The sequence below is a fragment of the Jaculus jaculus genome, chromosome 1 (assembly GCF_020740685.1).
Source record: "Jaculus jaculus isolate mJacJac1 chromosome 1, mJacJac1.mat.Y.cur, whole genome shotgun sequence".
Lineage (NCBI taxonomy): Eukaryota > Metazoa > Chordata > Mammalia > Rodentia > Dipodidae > Jaculus > Jaculus jaculus.
In genome coordinates, this window is record NC_059102.1 from 7,979,472 (window position 1) to 7,995,900 (window position 16,429).

At 45.4% G+C, this 16,429-nt stretch overlaps 2 protein-coding genes across 5 annotated transcripts in view; one reads left to right on the forward strand and one right to left on the reverse strand.

Annotated features, from left to right (window-relative positions):
- The window catches only part of Dhx32 (DEAH-box helicase 32 (putative)), a 75,183-nt gene extending 73,725 nt beyond the window's left edge, over positions 1-1,458 (forward strand). For all 3 annotated transcript variants that reach the window (XM_045149081.1, XM_004659193.3, XM_045149084.1), the window contains one exon: positions 981-1,458. In XM_045149081.1, coding sequence (XP_045005016.1) covers positions 981-1,152 — 172 coding nt within the window. In that variant the 3' untranslated portion in view covers positions 1,153-1,458. The remainder of the gene's footprint in view (positions 1-980) is intronic.
- LOC101612867 (BRCA2 and CDKN1A interacting protein) lies at positions 1,270-16,238 on the reverse strand. Of its 2 annotated transcripts, XM_045149097.1 has the most exons (7): positions 16,068-16,238; positions 6,640-6,714; positions 5,913-5,993; positions 5,166-5,255; positions 4,398-4,585; positions 2,925-3,099; positions 1,270-1,691 (listed from the first exon to the last, which is right to left on the reverse strand). In XM_045149097.1, the coding sequence occupies exons 1-7, from the start codon at positions 16,230-16,232 to the stop codon at positions 1,521-1,523; spliced, it is 945 nt and encodes a 314-aa protein (XP_045005032.1). In that variant the 5' UTR covers positions 16,233-16,238; the 3' UTR covers positions 1,270-1,520. The 2 variants fall into 2 exon arrangements, with proteins under 2 accessions (XP_045005032.1, XP_045005039.1); XM_045149104.1 differs by lacking the exon at positions 5,166-5,255.
- Between the last annotated feature and the right edge of the window lie 191 nt (positions 16,239-16,429).

A 16,429-nucleotide genomic window follows, 5' to 3' on the forward strand; every position in this document is an offset into this window, starting at 1 on the left:
CCATTTTTTTTTTTTTTTTTTTTTTGGTTTTTCAAGGTAGGGTCTCACTCTGGTCCAGGCTGACCTGGAATTAACTCTGTAGTCTCAGGGTGGCCTTGAACTCACAGCGATCCCCCTACCTCTGCCTCCCGAGTGCTGGGATTAAAGGCGTGCGCCACCACGCCCAGCATAGTACCATTCTTTATGTGGGGAGTTTCTCCCACAGGCAAGTCTCTGTGGATGATGGACACAAACATGCCTGCCTGCCCCTGAACACAGCGTAGAAAGGAGAGTGGAGGGACAGTGCTGCAGGAGAAGACACCGTGTGCCGGCAACACTGACCGCGGGGGCCAAGAGGAGGGCAGCCACCCCTTTGGAAGTGGTGAACCACTGTGCTCAGGGCTAATCAGGAGAGGGGAGGTTGAAGAGACAGAGGGCTTTGTGGGCCACGTAGAAATCTGTGTTTTATCCAAAGTGCAGTCCAGTGATTGGAGTTTTTAAAGATCTCTAGCTGCTAAGTGGGGAATGGTCAGGAGGGACAATATTGAGAATAGAGATTTATCTCAGAGGCTATTGCAGATCTGGCACCACTACTGCTTGGGCAGTGATGTTCATGATGGAAGCCAGAGTAACTCATACGTGTCCAGCTGACATAGCTGGAGGAGTGGGACCAGTAAAGCGCATAAAGAGGCAAAGATACACTGTGTTGCCACCCAAAGCTACAAGCTGTGAACCTCTCCTGCTGGTGACCATAGTTCCACCATGTCACCTTACACTGGAGAAGGTAACACCCTGCAAGTGTGCCTGGATTGGCTCAGTGAAAACTGCAGTTTTCTTTTGCTTCTCTTTTTTTTTGGGGGGGGGGGTGGTGGTAAGGGTGGACAAAGGCAGATTGAGATGCTGGGTGGTGAAATGAAAGACCAGCTCTCCTCTTACATTCTCCGGGGCTCTACCCCCAGCTCCCATCTAATTTTTTGTTTTGTTTTGTTTCAAATGAACAGGTTTATGGAACTGGTACCACAATACTATTTCAGTAATCTGCCTCCTAGTGAAAGCAAGGACATTCTACAGCAAGCTATGGGCCACCTTTCCCCCATTTCAACCATGAAAAAGGAGCAGGACGTGTGTGAGAAGTGCCCAGATGCTACGGAACAGAGGTGCACTGTTCAGTGACTGCTCAGCAAGCTCACAGTGCAGTAAGGGCCCGGGAGCCTGTGTAGACGCAGCCAGCTGACGGACAGCACCCACTGTGCAGTCCTGGAGAAATAAACTTCCAATGAGATTCTAAAATTTAAAAAAAGGTTTTTTTAATTGAGTTCCTAAAGTTACTACTCCATGTTTTTCTTAAGTTTTTAATCATTATTTGACCAAAAATTTTAAAACAGCATCTCATAAATGTGTCACAGACACATGGAACAAAACCCTACGTTTTGTAGAGGACTTGAATCTGAATAAAGTCATGAGGTTTTTTTTGGTAAATCTCCACTGGGTTTTCTTGTAATTCTGTAAAAACAAACCCATCACTGTCCAGGGGAAATGGACTAGATGGATAGATGTTCTTTCAGTTTTTCCATGATTTCATTCATCTTTTCTCCTGGAATTAGCATCACAGTCCGCAAGGGCTTCATTGGGACGTCATCAAAAGACCATCGGCCTCCCAGACACGTGTCACTCTCCGCCTGCACTGAGTAGCTGAACTTCAGGACGGCCTTCTACAGTGAAAGAGGAGCTGTGAATAAGTATGCACAACACAAAGACAACTGCATCACATCAGCAACAGCAAATACCATGTTTGCATGTGTTCAAGTAGGAGTGACAGCTAGATGAAGCAGTACTCAGGCTGAAGTTCCAGTGGGACATTTCAGAGAGAAATTATGAAATGCCCAAAAAGATGTTTAGCTCACACACAGACCCTGGATTAAGGTGTGGCACTTCTAAGATGGGAACAGGCAACTAAATGATACAAAGTGATGCTGTTTCTAACTTAAGAGTTATGCACACTCATCATCTCAGGTGACAGGAAAGTGGAAACGAGCCGGTGGTGGTGCGTCAGCATTTGGGTGGGGGAGGGGGGTTGCTATGAGTTTGAAGCCAGCCCGAGAGTTAGCCTGCGCTAGAGTTATTTTGCTTATGTTTTTCGAAGTAGGGTCTCACTCTAGTCCAGGCAGACCTGGAATTCACTCAGTAGTCTCAGGGTGGCTCACTGTGATCCTACCTCTGCCTCCCAAGTGCTAGGATTAAAGGTGTGTGCCACCACACCCAGCTGGGCTAGAGTTATGAAAAAAATTGTCCACATACACTGGTCTTTGCATTAGCATAAGACTTAATGTAAACATGGAATCTGCACAACAGGTCACCTTGAAACATACATTTCTCTGAGATGGTCTACATTTTTACAAGTCCATTTTTGCAATTACTTCATGAAAAAATAGGGCAGAACTGAGTCTGCACTGCTTCAGCCAGTGGAAATCTTAAAAGTGGAGTGACAGCCAACTCTATAAACTATGTTCCCCTTTAGATCAGGTTCTTCAAGGTTGTTGAGGACAGGATGAAAAAGAGCATTCTCTGACATGTGACTGTCTGTCACAGGACAAGTCATCCATATGGAAAGAATGCTGGAGAGACTCCACCGCTGGGGAGATACCATATACCTGCATCTGGGCTCATGACATAGGGTTAGAACTGAAAGTCATGCTGTGGACATACATGTAAGTGTCTAATCAGACTCAACTAGTTAACCAGCCACTCCCTGCCACCACCACCTACAGTGCAGTGGGAAGGCTGGAGGAGTCCTTGAGTACACGAGATGTACCAGGTAGTATGTCAGCCACTAGCCAGAGGTCACACAGAAAACCGGAGGCTGTACTTAAAGACCTTGACTTGAAGAGACTCAGTCTTAGAAACCCTTACTAGGATTTAGGCAGACAGATGAAACAAGCACTTACCTCATAGAAAAACTCTTCCTCGGCATTTGCGAACATCAGCACACCCTGCTTTGGGCTGTTGTGCCCCTTCTTGGCACTGGATTTTCCTGCTTCCACAAATGTCTTACTAATCAGCAGGTAGGAGTGGCACTTCCCACAAGGCTTGTTCGTTCTGTGTGCCTCTGCTAGTTCTTTCCTGCAAGGCACACAGAGCACTTACTTACCCATGGACTGCTTAAATATGCCCACAGACCAGACCCCAGAGAAAACCAATGCAATGTTACCGAGGCCTGATGAATTGGACATTTCTTCTAAAGAGTGGTAAATCTGAGTTGATATACAGACAAGCAACTAAGAGATGAGTCAAATTCACTATCATTTCTTTGTGCAAAGATAAAAATAAATAAAACCCTTAATTTTTTAAAACAATGAATATTTAAACTGAAGCATCCAAAAAAAGGCATACAGGACAGCTAATGTCACTACAGTATGGGACTACACAGTATCTCGTCATTAGTTTGTGACTAGTTTCTGACATACTACAGAAACTGCGTAGATGTGTATACCCTAATTCTAGAGTGACATGGAACAAATCACACCTAGCCCGAGCCTCTGGCTGCCCTAAACAACAGCATTAACAAAGCTCAGAACAATCCACTTCAGCTCCAGAACTGGAGATTGTCCTCCTGAGATGCCATGTAAACATGAGCTCCCACTGTTTAGAAAAAAACAAAAGCAAAAACAGGAATAGGATCCAAGCAGCAACAGGGTGAGGGGCCGTGAGAGAAACTACAGTGCTCCAACTGGACAAAGGGAAATGGTCAACTGCAAACCACTAGAGCAGGGCCAGTCCCGTAGCCAGGCCAGGGCAACCCCAGCCTAAGCGCCAGGGGCTGAGAACACTATTCTGCCAGGGGCCCGTCTTGACTCCTCCTTGTGAATACTCCAGAACACAAGCGACACAACATTCATCTCATAACTAAAACCCAACAAGTGGGAGGCAGTATCATGGCTGTGGTCTCATTAGTTGTACAGCATACCAATGGGACACAGGAATTAGATTGAGTTTTTGCTGATTTTTTTAATGTTTAATTTTGTGTGTATGTAAGGGCATGCAGGGTCTCGTGCTGATGCAAACAAATGCCTTGCATAGTTGACTGGGGAACTGACCCAGGCTGGCAGGCTTTGCAAGCAAGCACCTTTAACTGCTGAACCATCTCCCCAGCCCTGTTTTTATTTTAATTGTAAAGCATTTCATCCAAATTACAGAACTCTGTGATTGCTATATATATTATATATATATAGTCTTCCATAACCAAAGAGCTGATTATGAAATAGGAACACCCCTTACAGGTTTCTTCCACTCCCCTCACACTAAACTTGCTTCAACCCAGGATAGAGCCCTTTGTGCAAACCTACACATTCCACTTCATCACATTTCTGATGCAACTTGGCAAACATTACTGTTTGAAGGCTTCGCTTCCAAAGGCTTACTGGAGTTGCTGGTGCATGGGCAGAGCAATCTGCGGAGGGACGTTAATGAATCTTTCGCTAAGGAGAAAGCCCACAGGTTTGACAGTGTCGTTTAAAAGCTTGTCCAGCTGCTCAACCGTGCTCTTGTCACAGTTCTTCTCACAGAAGCTTAGAACCAACTCTTTAATTTGTTCAGCACACGGGGTACCCTAGAAAGCAAAGAGAAAGATTGCTTGTTATCTCACAGGCAAGGGGCATTTCCTCCCACAGCCTTTAAAACCTGGTGTGTCTTCAGTGTTAAAAAGTAACTACACCTGCTTAGTTACCATCCCGTGACTACTGGTAGGACAGGGTTTTAATTAACACGCACACACTGGAATACTCCACCTCAAAGACACACTTGGAAATTATCTGGAAAGTTCATTTTAAAACTAAAGATTCAGACAAACTAGCTGGTGCAGTGATGATCAAAATGCTCTTAAGTCCCCTACCACCCCCCCCAACTCTGGAAAGCAACAAGAAACTGAACACCCACACCACAAAGACACCAGCTGCTGAGACCCTGTGCAAACATGCTGTGTTGGCACCCATGTGGGACTACCCGGGACTGAATGCTTGGTAAGCGATCAGGTTTACACAGGGCACAATCCCAAGCAAAACACTGAAAGGGGAAAATCATACCATGGCATAAGGCATAAGGGCACACATCCTAAGCTAATACTATTGTCTGACCACCCATTAAATACAATTTTGCTCAAAGTAATAACCATGCCACCCAGTGAAACTAACCTTTCTTTCAGTTAAGTTTAAAAGGCTTATGAAGCCAAAAATCTCATCTTCATCCACATCATCATCACTGTCTTCTGAAACATTTGATTGCTATTTTAAAAGCAAAAAAAAGCATTTCAATTTTGAATTTGGTTGGAAGATGTGTACTCTTGGGGCCAAGGTCTCATTTATCTTTTCAGTTTTTTTTTGTTGTTGTTGTTGTTCGAAGTAAGGTCTTACTCTGGCGCAGGCTGACCTGGCATTCACTGTGTAGTCTCAGGGTGGCCTCAAACTCCAAATGCTCCATCCTTGCTTTTCCCCCTCCCTCTGCAGCCGTTTCCTTCAGTCTCCTCTGCTGGTGTGCCACTTACTTTGCTCATCCATGCATGAATGGTGTAACGAATAGATGTCTGACCCCTGCCCTCCCATGGCAACTCCAAGCATTTCAGCGAACAGTCACTGGAGAGGGCTGTTGCCGAGCACCTCCCCTGCCAGGCATGCTCCCAACTGCCAGCATGTCCTCCACGTGCGCCACCCTCCTGTCTCCAGCCAGAAACCTACGAGTCATCCGTCCAGTCCTCTCCCACTCGGGGCCAACCACTCCACACGCTACCTCCTCCCACGGGTCTTCTGAGTCGGCCCACCTCTCTCCTTCCCTCAGCTGCTATCTGGGTCACTCACTGGCCAGTCCTCTCAAGCCCCTCCTCTCAGATGGAGCTGAACAAGATAAGGAACTCACAGTCAGACACAGTCAACTGCCCTGGTTACCTTGATCACACTCCCAATATGGTTCTGTTGAATCAAGAGATCTGTTAGTTCTGCTGTGTTCACAGGACTCTTTAGGAAAAGCTAAAAGGAGAACAAAAAATTAAGATCAAAGTATAATTTCTAACTAACAAAACTTTGATTCCCTTATTCAAATACAAATAATAAAATTTTAATGACTTGGCCAAGATGACCTAATAAGCACAAGGAAAAAAAAAAGCCCAGGAGAGTCGACGTCAGAAAAGTGGCAGCCACTGGTAATGGGGGGGTGAATGAAGAGGAGGAAGAAGGTGAACACGGGGCAAAGAACTTGTAACCAGGCCACTGGAAGCCCTGCAGGCCACAGAGCCAAAGCAGGGTTAGATGCAGTCAAGGCAGCGAGAAGGACCTTTGTGGCCCCACCCCCAGGCTGGGATGTGAACTGGAGAGCAACGCTAGCTTGGCGTGGACATGTGGAGAGGAGGGCGTGTCAGGAGCCACCAAACAAGCAAGGGAAGGATCAAGGGTTGAGGTACAGACAGATGGACTCATGTCAGGAGCCACCAAACAAGCAAGGGAAAGATCAAGGGTTGAGGTACAGGCAGATGGACTCGCCCTAGGAAAGAAGAGAACAGTCAACAAAGCGCACAGGACAGCGCGGTAACGCAGACAGGGTGAAAGCTGAAAGCCGGGCTGACTGGCCTGTGTTTTCTTAGATGAGCAAATAAACGCAAGAAGCAAAAGACAGTACCTGCTGCAATAACTTCTTAATTCCATCATGATCTTGATCTGAGATGGAATAAGCTTCAAATTCAATATTCACTTCCTGTAAAGAACAAACAAAACAGGTAATCATGCATAACTTTCTAAGGTTATTCAGATTATTTTCCACTTTGCGTGTTTTTCTTTTACTTTATTTTCCATACTTGTGGGTTGTTTACATCTATTCTCCAGTGGTCATCTACAAAAGATGCCAAAGGGGTGTGTGGGAGTTAAGAATAAGTACCTGAGTGCAGGGGTGCATGTCTTTAATCCCAGCACTGAGGAGGCAGAGGTAGGAGGATTGTTGTGAGTTCCAGGCCACCCTGAGTGAATTCCAGGTCAGCTGGAGCTAGAGTGAGACCCTAACTCGAAAAACCAACAAAAACAGAATAATCAAAAGTGAGCAGGGTGGAGCGGGGTGGTGTCTTTAATCCCAGCAGAGTGAATTCCAGGTCAGCCTGGGTTAGACTGAGACCCTCCCTTGAAAAACAAACAAACAAACACAGTATTTAAAGAGAATTTTTAAAATCCAAATGGCTTCAAATAAAAAAAATAATAATAATAAGCAAAAGTAGGCTGGGGAGACAGCTTAGGGTGAAGGCGCTTGCCTGCAAAACTAAAGGACCCATGTTCAATTCCCCAGGACCCACATAAGCCAGATGTTCAAGGTGGTGTGTATGTCTGGAATTCGGTTGCAGTGGCTGAAGGCCCTGGCATGCCTACTCTCTCTCAATCTGCCCTCCTCCCTTCCCCTCTCTCTCAAGCACGCTCAAATAAACAAAAAATAAAAATAAAAAAACAAAAACAGGGCTGGAGAGATGGCTTAGCGGTTAAGCGCTTGCCTGTGAAGCCTAAGGACCCCGGTTCGAGGCTCGGTTCCCCAGGTCCCACGTTAGCCAGATGCACAAGGGGGCGCACGCGTCTGGAGTTCGTTTAGCAGAGGCTGGAAGCCCTGGCGTGCCCATTCTCTCTCTCTCCCTCTCTCTGTCCTCTCTGTGTCTGTCGCTCTCAAATAAATAAATAAAAATTAAAAAAAAAAAGTGGGCTGGGGAGAAGGCTCAGCAGTTAAAGGCACTTGCTTGCAAAGCCTGATGGTCTGGGTGTGAGTCCCCATTACCCATGTAAAGCCAGATGCACAAAGTACTGCATGTGTCTGAAGTTTCTTTGCAGTAGCAGGAAGCCCTGAGGCACCCAACCCCGCCCCCTTTTTTTCTGCCTTTTTTTTTTTTTGAGAAAGGAAAAAAGAGAGCAAGAAAGAGAGACAGAACTAAACCTTGGTCTTTAGGCTTCACAGGCAAGTGTCTTAATTGCTAAATCATCTCTCTGGCAGATGAAAGAAAGAGAAAGAAAGAATGGGCACACCAGGGCCTCCAGCTACTGCAAACTCCAGATGCTAGTGCTACCATGTGCAATTAGCTTATGTGGGTACTGGGGAATGGAACCTGGGTCCTTAGGCTTCACAAGCAAGCACCTTAACTGCTAAGAATCTCCCCAGCTCCTCTCTCATAAATAAGATATTTATTAAAAAAGGGACAGAAATCAGTAGCATTTCTATATGCTAACAACAAACACACAGAGGATGAAATCAGAGAATCACTCCCATTCACAACTGCATCAAAGAAAATAAAAGTATCTTGGAATAAACCTAACCAAGGAAGTAAAGGATCTCTACAATGAAAACTTTAAAACACTCAAGCAAGAAATTGCAGAAGACACTAGGAAATGGAAAAATATCCTTGTTCCTGGATCAGAAGAATCAATATTGTGAAAATGGCAATCATACCAAAAGCAATCTACACATTTAATGCAATCCCCATCAAAATTCCATCAGCATTCTTCACGGAAATAGAACAATCCAAAAATTCATTTGGAATCACAAAAAAACCTTGAATATCTAAAAGAATACTGAGCAACAAAAATCCACAACTGATTTTAACCAATACTACAGAGCCATAGTAACAAAACATAGTCAGAGAAATGCAGATTAAAACTATGTTGAGATTCCATCTCACTCCTATCAGATTGGCTACCATCATGAAAACAAATGGCGAGGATGTGGAAAAAGAGGAACCCTTCTACATTGTTGGTGGGAATGCAATCTGGTCCAGCCATTGTGGAAATCAGTGTGGAGGTTCCTGAGACAGCTGAAAATAGATCTACCATATGCCCCAGCTTTAGCACTCCTAGGCATATATCCTAAGGACTCATTTCCTTAGAAGTACGTGCTCTACCATGTTTATTGCCGCTCAGTTTACAATAGATGGGAAATGGAACCAGCCTAGATGTCTCTCAACTGATGAGTGGATAATGAAGATATGGCACATTAATACAATGGAGTTCTACTCAGTGGTAAAGGAAAATGAAGTTATGAAATTTGCAGGAAAATGGATGGATCTGGAAAGGATTATACTAAGTGAGGTACCCAGGCCCAGAAAGCCAAGGGTCGCATGTTCTCTCATATGTGGATCCTAGCTACAGATGACTGGGCTTCTGTGTGAGAAGGAAAAAACTCAGTAGCAGAGGCCAGTAAGCAGGAAAAGATATAAAAGGAAAGAGAAAGGAAGGGAGAGGGGTACTTAATAGGATGGTATTGTATATATGTAAGTAGAAGAACAGATTAATGGGGGTGAAAAGGCCCAAAATGAGGTCTGGGGAATAGATTGAGTAAAGGAAAGGTGGAGGGATGGGTAATCAAAATCTAAGAGGATATAAATAAATCATATGGAATCCTACTTTTTTAGACAATGGCATACTCAGGAGCCATAGATTGTTGCTAGAAAATTTTCAGTGCCAGGGATGGGATACCTTCCAGTGAGTTGTTGGCCAGGGAGGTCCCTGATGCCCCCAAAACATTATAGGCCATTGCCAAGACCCTTGGTTTCCCACCAGGAATAGATGGTAAGACCCTACTGCTGAAAATCCATATACTTGGGCTGCAAGGCCACTGAGAAATCCTGCTTGAACTGAGCTGATAACCTCCTCCATGTAGACCAGCTGACAGAAAGCTAGAAGAAGCCATTCTGCATGCAGTTCAATGGAAGAAAGAGAAATCCCCAGTGAAGCTCCTCAACAGTGGACACTGCAAGCCTTGTATTTGGCCAGCTAGGCCAAATGAGCCAACTGCTGCAATAGTGGCTTGTCGGTTATGGGGGAAACCAACTGCCCTCTAATTGGACGGGAGGCCCGCTCCATGAGAGGGAATACATCCCTAATACTGAAAACTTAAAACAGGGGTAGTCATGAGCCCTAGGGGTGTAACATTTGCTGTTGGCTGGCTAAATGTGTATGTGTATGTGTATGTATGTATGTATATGTGTGTGTGTGTGTGTGTGTATATACACACACTAATCAAACTGCCCAGTAAACACTTCTTTTAATGTTCATAAACATATATTAATACTACTTTCACTTGTGGTAGAGAACCTTCTCTTTTCAGATGGCAGTGACCTTGGAATGACTCAGAAGGTACCATGGTGCTGAGAAGAAGTGAGAAGAATGCTCAGCACTGAGATATTTCTATCACACCTTCCAAGGCTCAGGGTCCATTGCGGAAGAGGTGGTGGAAAGAATGTCAGAGCCAAAGGAAGGGTGGGACTCCTTACAACATGCTCCTCCAGACAAATGGCCTGAATATCCATGACCTCACAGTGCCTAACACTACCTATGTAGACCATCATAATAGGAAGAAAAGATCATGACACCAAAATAAAAGAGAGACTGATTAAGAGGGGGAGGGGACATGATGGAGAATGGAGTTTCAGAGGGGAAAGTGGGGGGAGGGAGGGCATTACCATGGGATACTGTTTACAATCATGGAAGTTGTTAATTTTAAAAAAATTAATTAATTAAAAAAAAAAACCAAACTGACCCAGGAAAACAGAAAAAAAATAACAATAAGGTGAGCCAGGCATGGTGGCATAGGCCTTTAATCCCAGCACTTGGGAGGCAGAGGTAGGAGGATGCCGGGAGTTCAAGGCCACCCTGAGACTAAGGTAAATTCCAGGTCAGCCTGAGCTAGAGTGAAATCCTACCTTGAAAAGCAAAACAAAAACAAAAACAAAAAACAGGTGAGTTCCAGGCCAGCTTAGAGTGATATTCTGTCTTGAACAACAACAAAAATTAAATTAATTTGAGGCTATCATGACCCACAGTGAGACAAAAAGGCAGATGTACAAAGTGGCACATGCATCTGGAGTTTGTTTGTGATGTACCTGATCCCCCTCTTTCTGTCTCTCTGCTTGCAAATAATTAATGATTGACGCCATTTTTCTGGCATTCATTTGCAGCGACCCTGGCAAATAACCGTGCCCCTCCCCCACCACTGAAATAAGTAAATTAAATGTGATGCTTAAAAAAAAAAAAAAAAAAAAGAAATCAGGAAGTCTAGAAAATGTGGTACCAATTGAAAATAAGAAAGACAGTTCCTGGAACAGGGAACACACATGCTAAGACCCCAAGACAGGAAAAGAAATATGGGGAATCCAAGGGACTAAAGAAGGTAATTGAATCTGGGTCAGTACCCTTCTCTCTGCAAAAAGCATCAAAATCTAAGAGAAAAAGCCACTCAACTATCCCACAAAGAAAGGAAACTATAGCAGGGTGTGATGAAACACTTTTAATCCTAGCATTGCAGAGGCTGAGGCAGGAGGACTGCTATGAGTTCAAGACCAGCCTGGGACTACAAGAGTGAATTCCAAATTAGCCTGGGCTGAGTGAGACCCTTACCTTGGACAAAAACAAAACAAAAGGAACTATTATTTCATGTCAACGACAGAATCTTAGCAGGCACGTTTAGGTTTATTATTATTTATTTGAGAGAGACAGAGAATATGCCAGACACTCTTGCCATTGCAGACAAACTCAAGATGCATGTGCTGTCCCATGCACCTGGCTCTAAATGGGCACTGGGAAATGGAACCAGGGCCTACAGACTTTGCAAGCAATTGCTTTTAACCTGAGACCTTCCCAGTCCCTTAATAGACACTTCTATTTTTTAATAACCATTAAAAAATATATTTTATTGTTATTTATTTGAGAGAAAGAGAGTGAGAGAGGAAAAAAATGGGTGCACCAGGGCCTCTAGCAACTGCAAATGAACTCCAGATGCATGCGCCACCATGTACATCTGGATTACATGAGTCATGGATTCTGGGAAATCAGACCTGGGTCTTTAGGCTTCACAGGCAAGAGTCTTAACTGCTAAGCCATCTCTTCAGCCCAACAGATGCTTTTAAATGCTATACAACATCAGTCCCTGGGGATGCCAAATCATATCTTTCTTGTTGTTGTTTTTTGAGGTAAGGTCTACCTCTAGACCAGGCTGACCTGGAATTCACTATGTAGTCTCATGGTGGCCTCGAACTGACAGCAACTCTTCTATCCCATGTGCTGGGATTAAAGGCACGCACCACCATGCCCAGCTCCAAATCACAACTTGACAAGTGACAAAGTGAGCATGGGCTCCAGCAGTGAGCCTACACATTATTCCGGTTTTACATATTTTGAAATTTGAGTCTCAGGCACCGATGGTTTTACAGATTTTAAAATTTGGGCTTTATCTGAAGGCCTTGAAAGGGAAATCAGACCCCAGTTTGCCTTGCCATCCTGACTGTATATGCCGATATGTTCCCTTGGCTGTGGACTGCTAGGCAGAAACAGCAAGTAGTGTGCTCACTTCAAATACATGCAGAAGCAGACAGAGTCGGCCAGATTCTGTGAAGATCAAACCCAGGATGTTGAGCGGAAGTGTCCCCAACAGGTCAAACTAAACCAAGTAATAACTTAGAAACATTTTTTAAATCCTATTTATTTACTCATTAGAGAGAGAGAGAATGAGCGCACCAGGGCCTCTAGCCACTGGCAAACAAACCCCAGATACATGTACCACCATGTGCACATGGCTTCTGTGGGTTCTAGGAAATTGAACCTGGGTCCTTAGCCTTCACAGGCAAGCACCTTAACCACTAAGCCATCTCTCCAGCCCAGAAATTTTTTGTTTTGTTCTGTTTTTTTGAGGTAGGGTCTCACTCTAGCCCAGGCTGACCTGGAATTCACTATGTAGTCTCAGGCTGGCCTTGAATTTACAGTGATCCTCCCACCTCTGCCTTCTGAGTGCTAGGATTAAAGAAAGGCATAGGCCACCATACCCAGCAAGAAATATATTTTATTATTTTATTTATTTGAGAGAGAGAGAGAGAGAGAATGGACACACCAGAGGCTATTATAGCCACTGCAAACAAAATCCAGACACATGCACCACCTTGTGCATCTGGTTTACGTGGGTACTGGAGAACTGAACCTGGGTCCTCAGGCTTAACTGCTAAGCCATCTCTCCAGCCCAGAAACTTAAAAAAAATTTTTTTAAACTCATTTGGGGGGGGGGCATAGAGAAAGAGAGAACTAGCCACTGCAAATGAACTCCAGATGCATGCATCCCCTGTACATCTGGCTTACATAGGTCCTGGGGGATTGAACCTGGGTCCTTAGGCTTCAAAGGCAATTGCCTTAACCACTAAGCCATTTCCTCAGCCCCAGAAATTATTTTTTATGGTACTGAAAATTGAACCTAGGGTACCATGCATCCTGGCAAGTACTCTACCACTGAGCTACATCCCCAGACCTTGAAAATAAATTTCTTTGTTTTGTTTGTTTGTTTGATTTTTTTGAGGTAGGGTCTTGCTGTAGCCCAGGCTGACCTGGAATTCACTTGATTGTCTCAGGTGATCTTCTTAACTCTGCCTCCCAAGTGCTGGGATTAAAGGCGTAAGCCACCACACCCAGCTAGAAATAAATTCTTTAAATGTTCTTCTAGGTTTTTTTCCTTATAGACTGAAATCTCAGACCTCCATCCTAGATTATACCACATGGACTCTGTCCACACTCTGCCTAAGCACTGTTAGGGTCTCAGCAGCTAACAGCCACCCTTGTAAAACAACCTGTAATTCACCCCGGCTGATTAGAGTTTAGAAATAAGACCTTGGTATGTAGGCTTCTTGCTCTTTTGAATGAAGATGTCAGAAGCTATTGATATTTCTTGTTTTTCTGCCATATTGAGTAGAAACAAAACAGCAAGTACTTAAGAAAGGAGAGATGAAGTCGGGAGTGGCAGCACACACCTTTAATTCCAGCACTCGGGAAGCAAAGGTAGGAGGATCACCGTGAGTTCAAGCCAGTCTGGGACTACACAGTGAATTCCAGGTCAGCCTGGGCTACAGTGAGACCCTACCTCAAAAAAAATAAAATAAAATAAAAATAAATAAATAAATAAAAAACAAGAAAGCAGAGACGAGAGACCTCTCAGACTCTCTCACACCCAGGCTATCATCAAACACCACACACATAAGCTGATGGAGTTTTTGGTTTTTTCCTCTACATAACAAGTGCATCTCATGTTGTTGTCATTAAAGTGTGTGTGTGTGTGTGTGTGTGTGTGTGTGTGTGTGTGTGTGTGTATGCATACCAGGGTATCTTGCTGCTGCAAAAGAATGCCCATCCAGTTTATGTGGGTGGTTGGGGAATTAAACCCTGGCTGGCAGGCTCTGCAAGCAAGTGCCCTGAACTGGTGAACCATCTCCCCAGCTACCATGGATTGTTTTCACTTAATTTGCTATTTGGTCACACTTGTAAAATATTAATAATTCCTAACTCCACTGGGTTAGTATGAGCAGTAAGTAAGTTAATACAAAATCTACAGAGCTTAGAAGTATATACTATTATCATCACTATTGTGTATTTCTAGAGGGTCAAATTACTAAATCAGAGCTGGGCATGGTGGTGCACGCCTTTAATCCCAGCACTCAGGAGGCAGAGGTAGGAGGATCACCATGAGTTCAAGGCCACCCTGAGACTACATAGTGAATTCCAGGTCAGCCTGAGCCAGAGCGAAACCCTACCTCCAAAATCCCAAAATAAAAATAAGTTAGCACCTTTGGATGGTGTTACAAGGGTTGCCAGCTAAAGCCCTGGGGCTTTGAACAGGAAGCTAGGGAGAGCCCAGGAAGAGGCTAAGTGTGGTGTGGATCTTGGTGGGAGGCCTGGGGGGTAACCCAGCCCTGGGAGACCTGGGAAGGGGGGAGGTAATAAAAAAAGTAGCCAAGTTTAGGTTTCAGCAACTGGTGAACTTGGGCACCATTTACAGGTATGGTGATTAGGAAGATATGGGTTACAAATCCTGGTTTGGACAGCCACCTCTGAAGTACCTACTTAGACATTCAACAGTTGTTTTGATGTTGTAGGGTTTCACTCTAGCCCAGGTTGACGTGGAATTCACCATGTAATCTCAGGTTGGCTTCGAACTCACAGTGATTCACCTATCTCGACCTCCAGAGCTCTGGGATGAAGGCTTGCACCACCACGCTTAGTGACACTCTACACTCTTATACAATCATTCGCTCCTAATTATGCACTGTAAGTACTTATGCTGGTTCCAAGGAGACGAGAACCAAGAAGGCAAAACTGAGCTGGATAGATGGTTTAGAGGTGAAGGCGCTTGCCCACGAAGCCTAAGTACCCACGTTCAATTCCCCAGTACCCATGTAAGCCAGATGCACAAGAGGGTGCATGCATCCGGGGTGCGTTTGCAGTGGTTGGAAGCTCTGGAGTGCCCATTCTCTCTCTCTCTCTCTCTCTTTTTCAAATAAGTAAAAATAAGATAAATAAAAAACACCTTTGATCCCAGCCCTTGGTAAACTCCAGGTCACCCTGAGCTAGAGTGAGACCCTACCTCAAGGGAAAAAAACGGGGGAGGGGATATGATGAAGAATGGAGTTTCAAAGGGGAAAGTGGGGGGAGGGAGGGTATTACCATGGGATATTTTTTATAATCATGGAAATTGTCAATAAAAATTTTTTTAAAAAGAAGGAGGATGGGCTGGAGCGATGGCTTAGCGGTTAAGCGCTTGCCTGTGAAGCCTAAGGACCCTGGTTCGAGGCTCGGTTCCCCAGGTCCCACGTTAGCCAGATGCACAAGGGGGTGCACGCGTCTGGAGTTCGTTTGCAGTGGCTGGAAGCCCTGGCGCGCCCATTCTCTCTCTCTCCCTCTATCTGTCTTTCTCTCTGTGTCTGTCGCTCTCAAATAAATAAGTAAAAAATGAACAAAAAATATTTTAAAAAAATAAATAAAAGCAAATAAAAAGAAGAAGGAAAAACTGCAGGCGGAACTTGTGCACACTCCGGAGGAGCGAGAAGGAAGCATGATTGCCAAGTGCAGGAGGGCGGGCAGGGGCAAGACTGAAGCTGGCCAGGAACCAGGGAGAGCCCAGAACAAGGCAAGGGCGGCGTGGAGCATCTTAGTGGGAGGCCGGGGGAGAAGAAAACCCTAGTGTGGCCGCAGCGTGGAAGACGCCGGTGGGCCACGGTGTCACCTCGGGTTCTGCTCCGCGACTCCGGCTCACGAGGCCACCTCGCTTGTGCTTCTCACCTGGTCAATGACCTCGTCGTCCTCGTCCTCGTCACTGTCTTCCTCGTCACTGTCCTCGTCCTCGACGTCATCCTCCTCCTCCTCCTCCTCCTCGCGCGCCGTCCGCGCTGCCGGAGGCCGCGGGACGCCACTGCCCACCGCTCGCCTTTTGGCCCTGGACGCCATGCTGCTGCGCACAGTGCGCCTGCGCGAGGTCGGGGGCCGCCCTTCCGGGCTCAGCCATTCTAGCGGCGGGGGTGGCCGCCACGAAGCTCCTCGCCGCGGAGCGGACCTCGGCCTCAGCACCCCCGCCGAGTGCCAGCGCCTTGTCCGTCACAGCGCCCTCCTTCGTGCTGTCCATTTCTGACCTGTGCCTCCTCTCC

Excerpts from the sequence above, each read along its gene's own strand:
- LOC101612867 (XM_045149097.1), bottom strand. The coding sequence starts at position 16,232 with ATGGCGTCCAGGGCCAAAAGGCGAGCGGTGGGCAGTGGCGTCCCGCGG. Across the intron at positions 6,715-16,067 it reads ACGACGAGGTCATTGACCAG|GAAGTGAATATTGAATTTGA; the intron begins GTGAGAAGCACA and ends TGTTCTTTACAG. Across the intron at positions 3,100-4,397 it reads CCCATGCACCAGCAACTCCA|GAAAGAACTAGCAGAGGCAC; the intron begins GTAAGCCTTTGG and ends TGTGCCTTGCAG.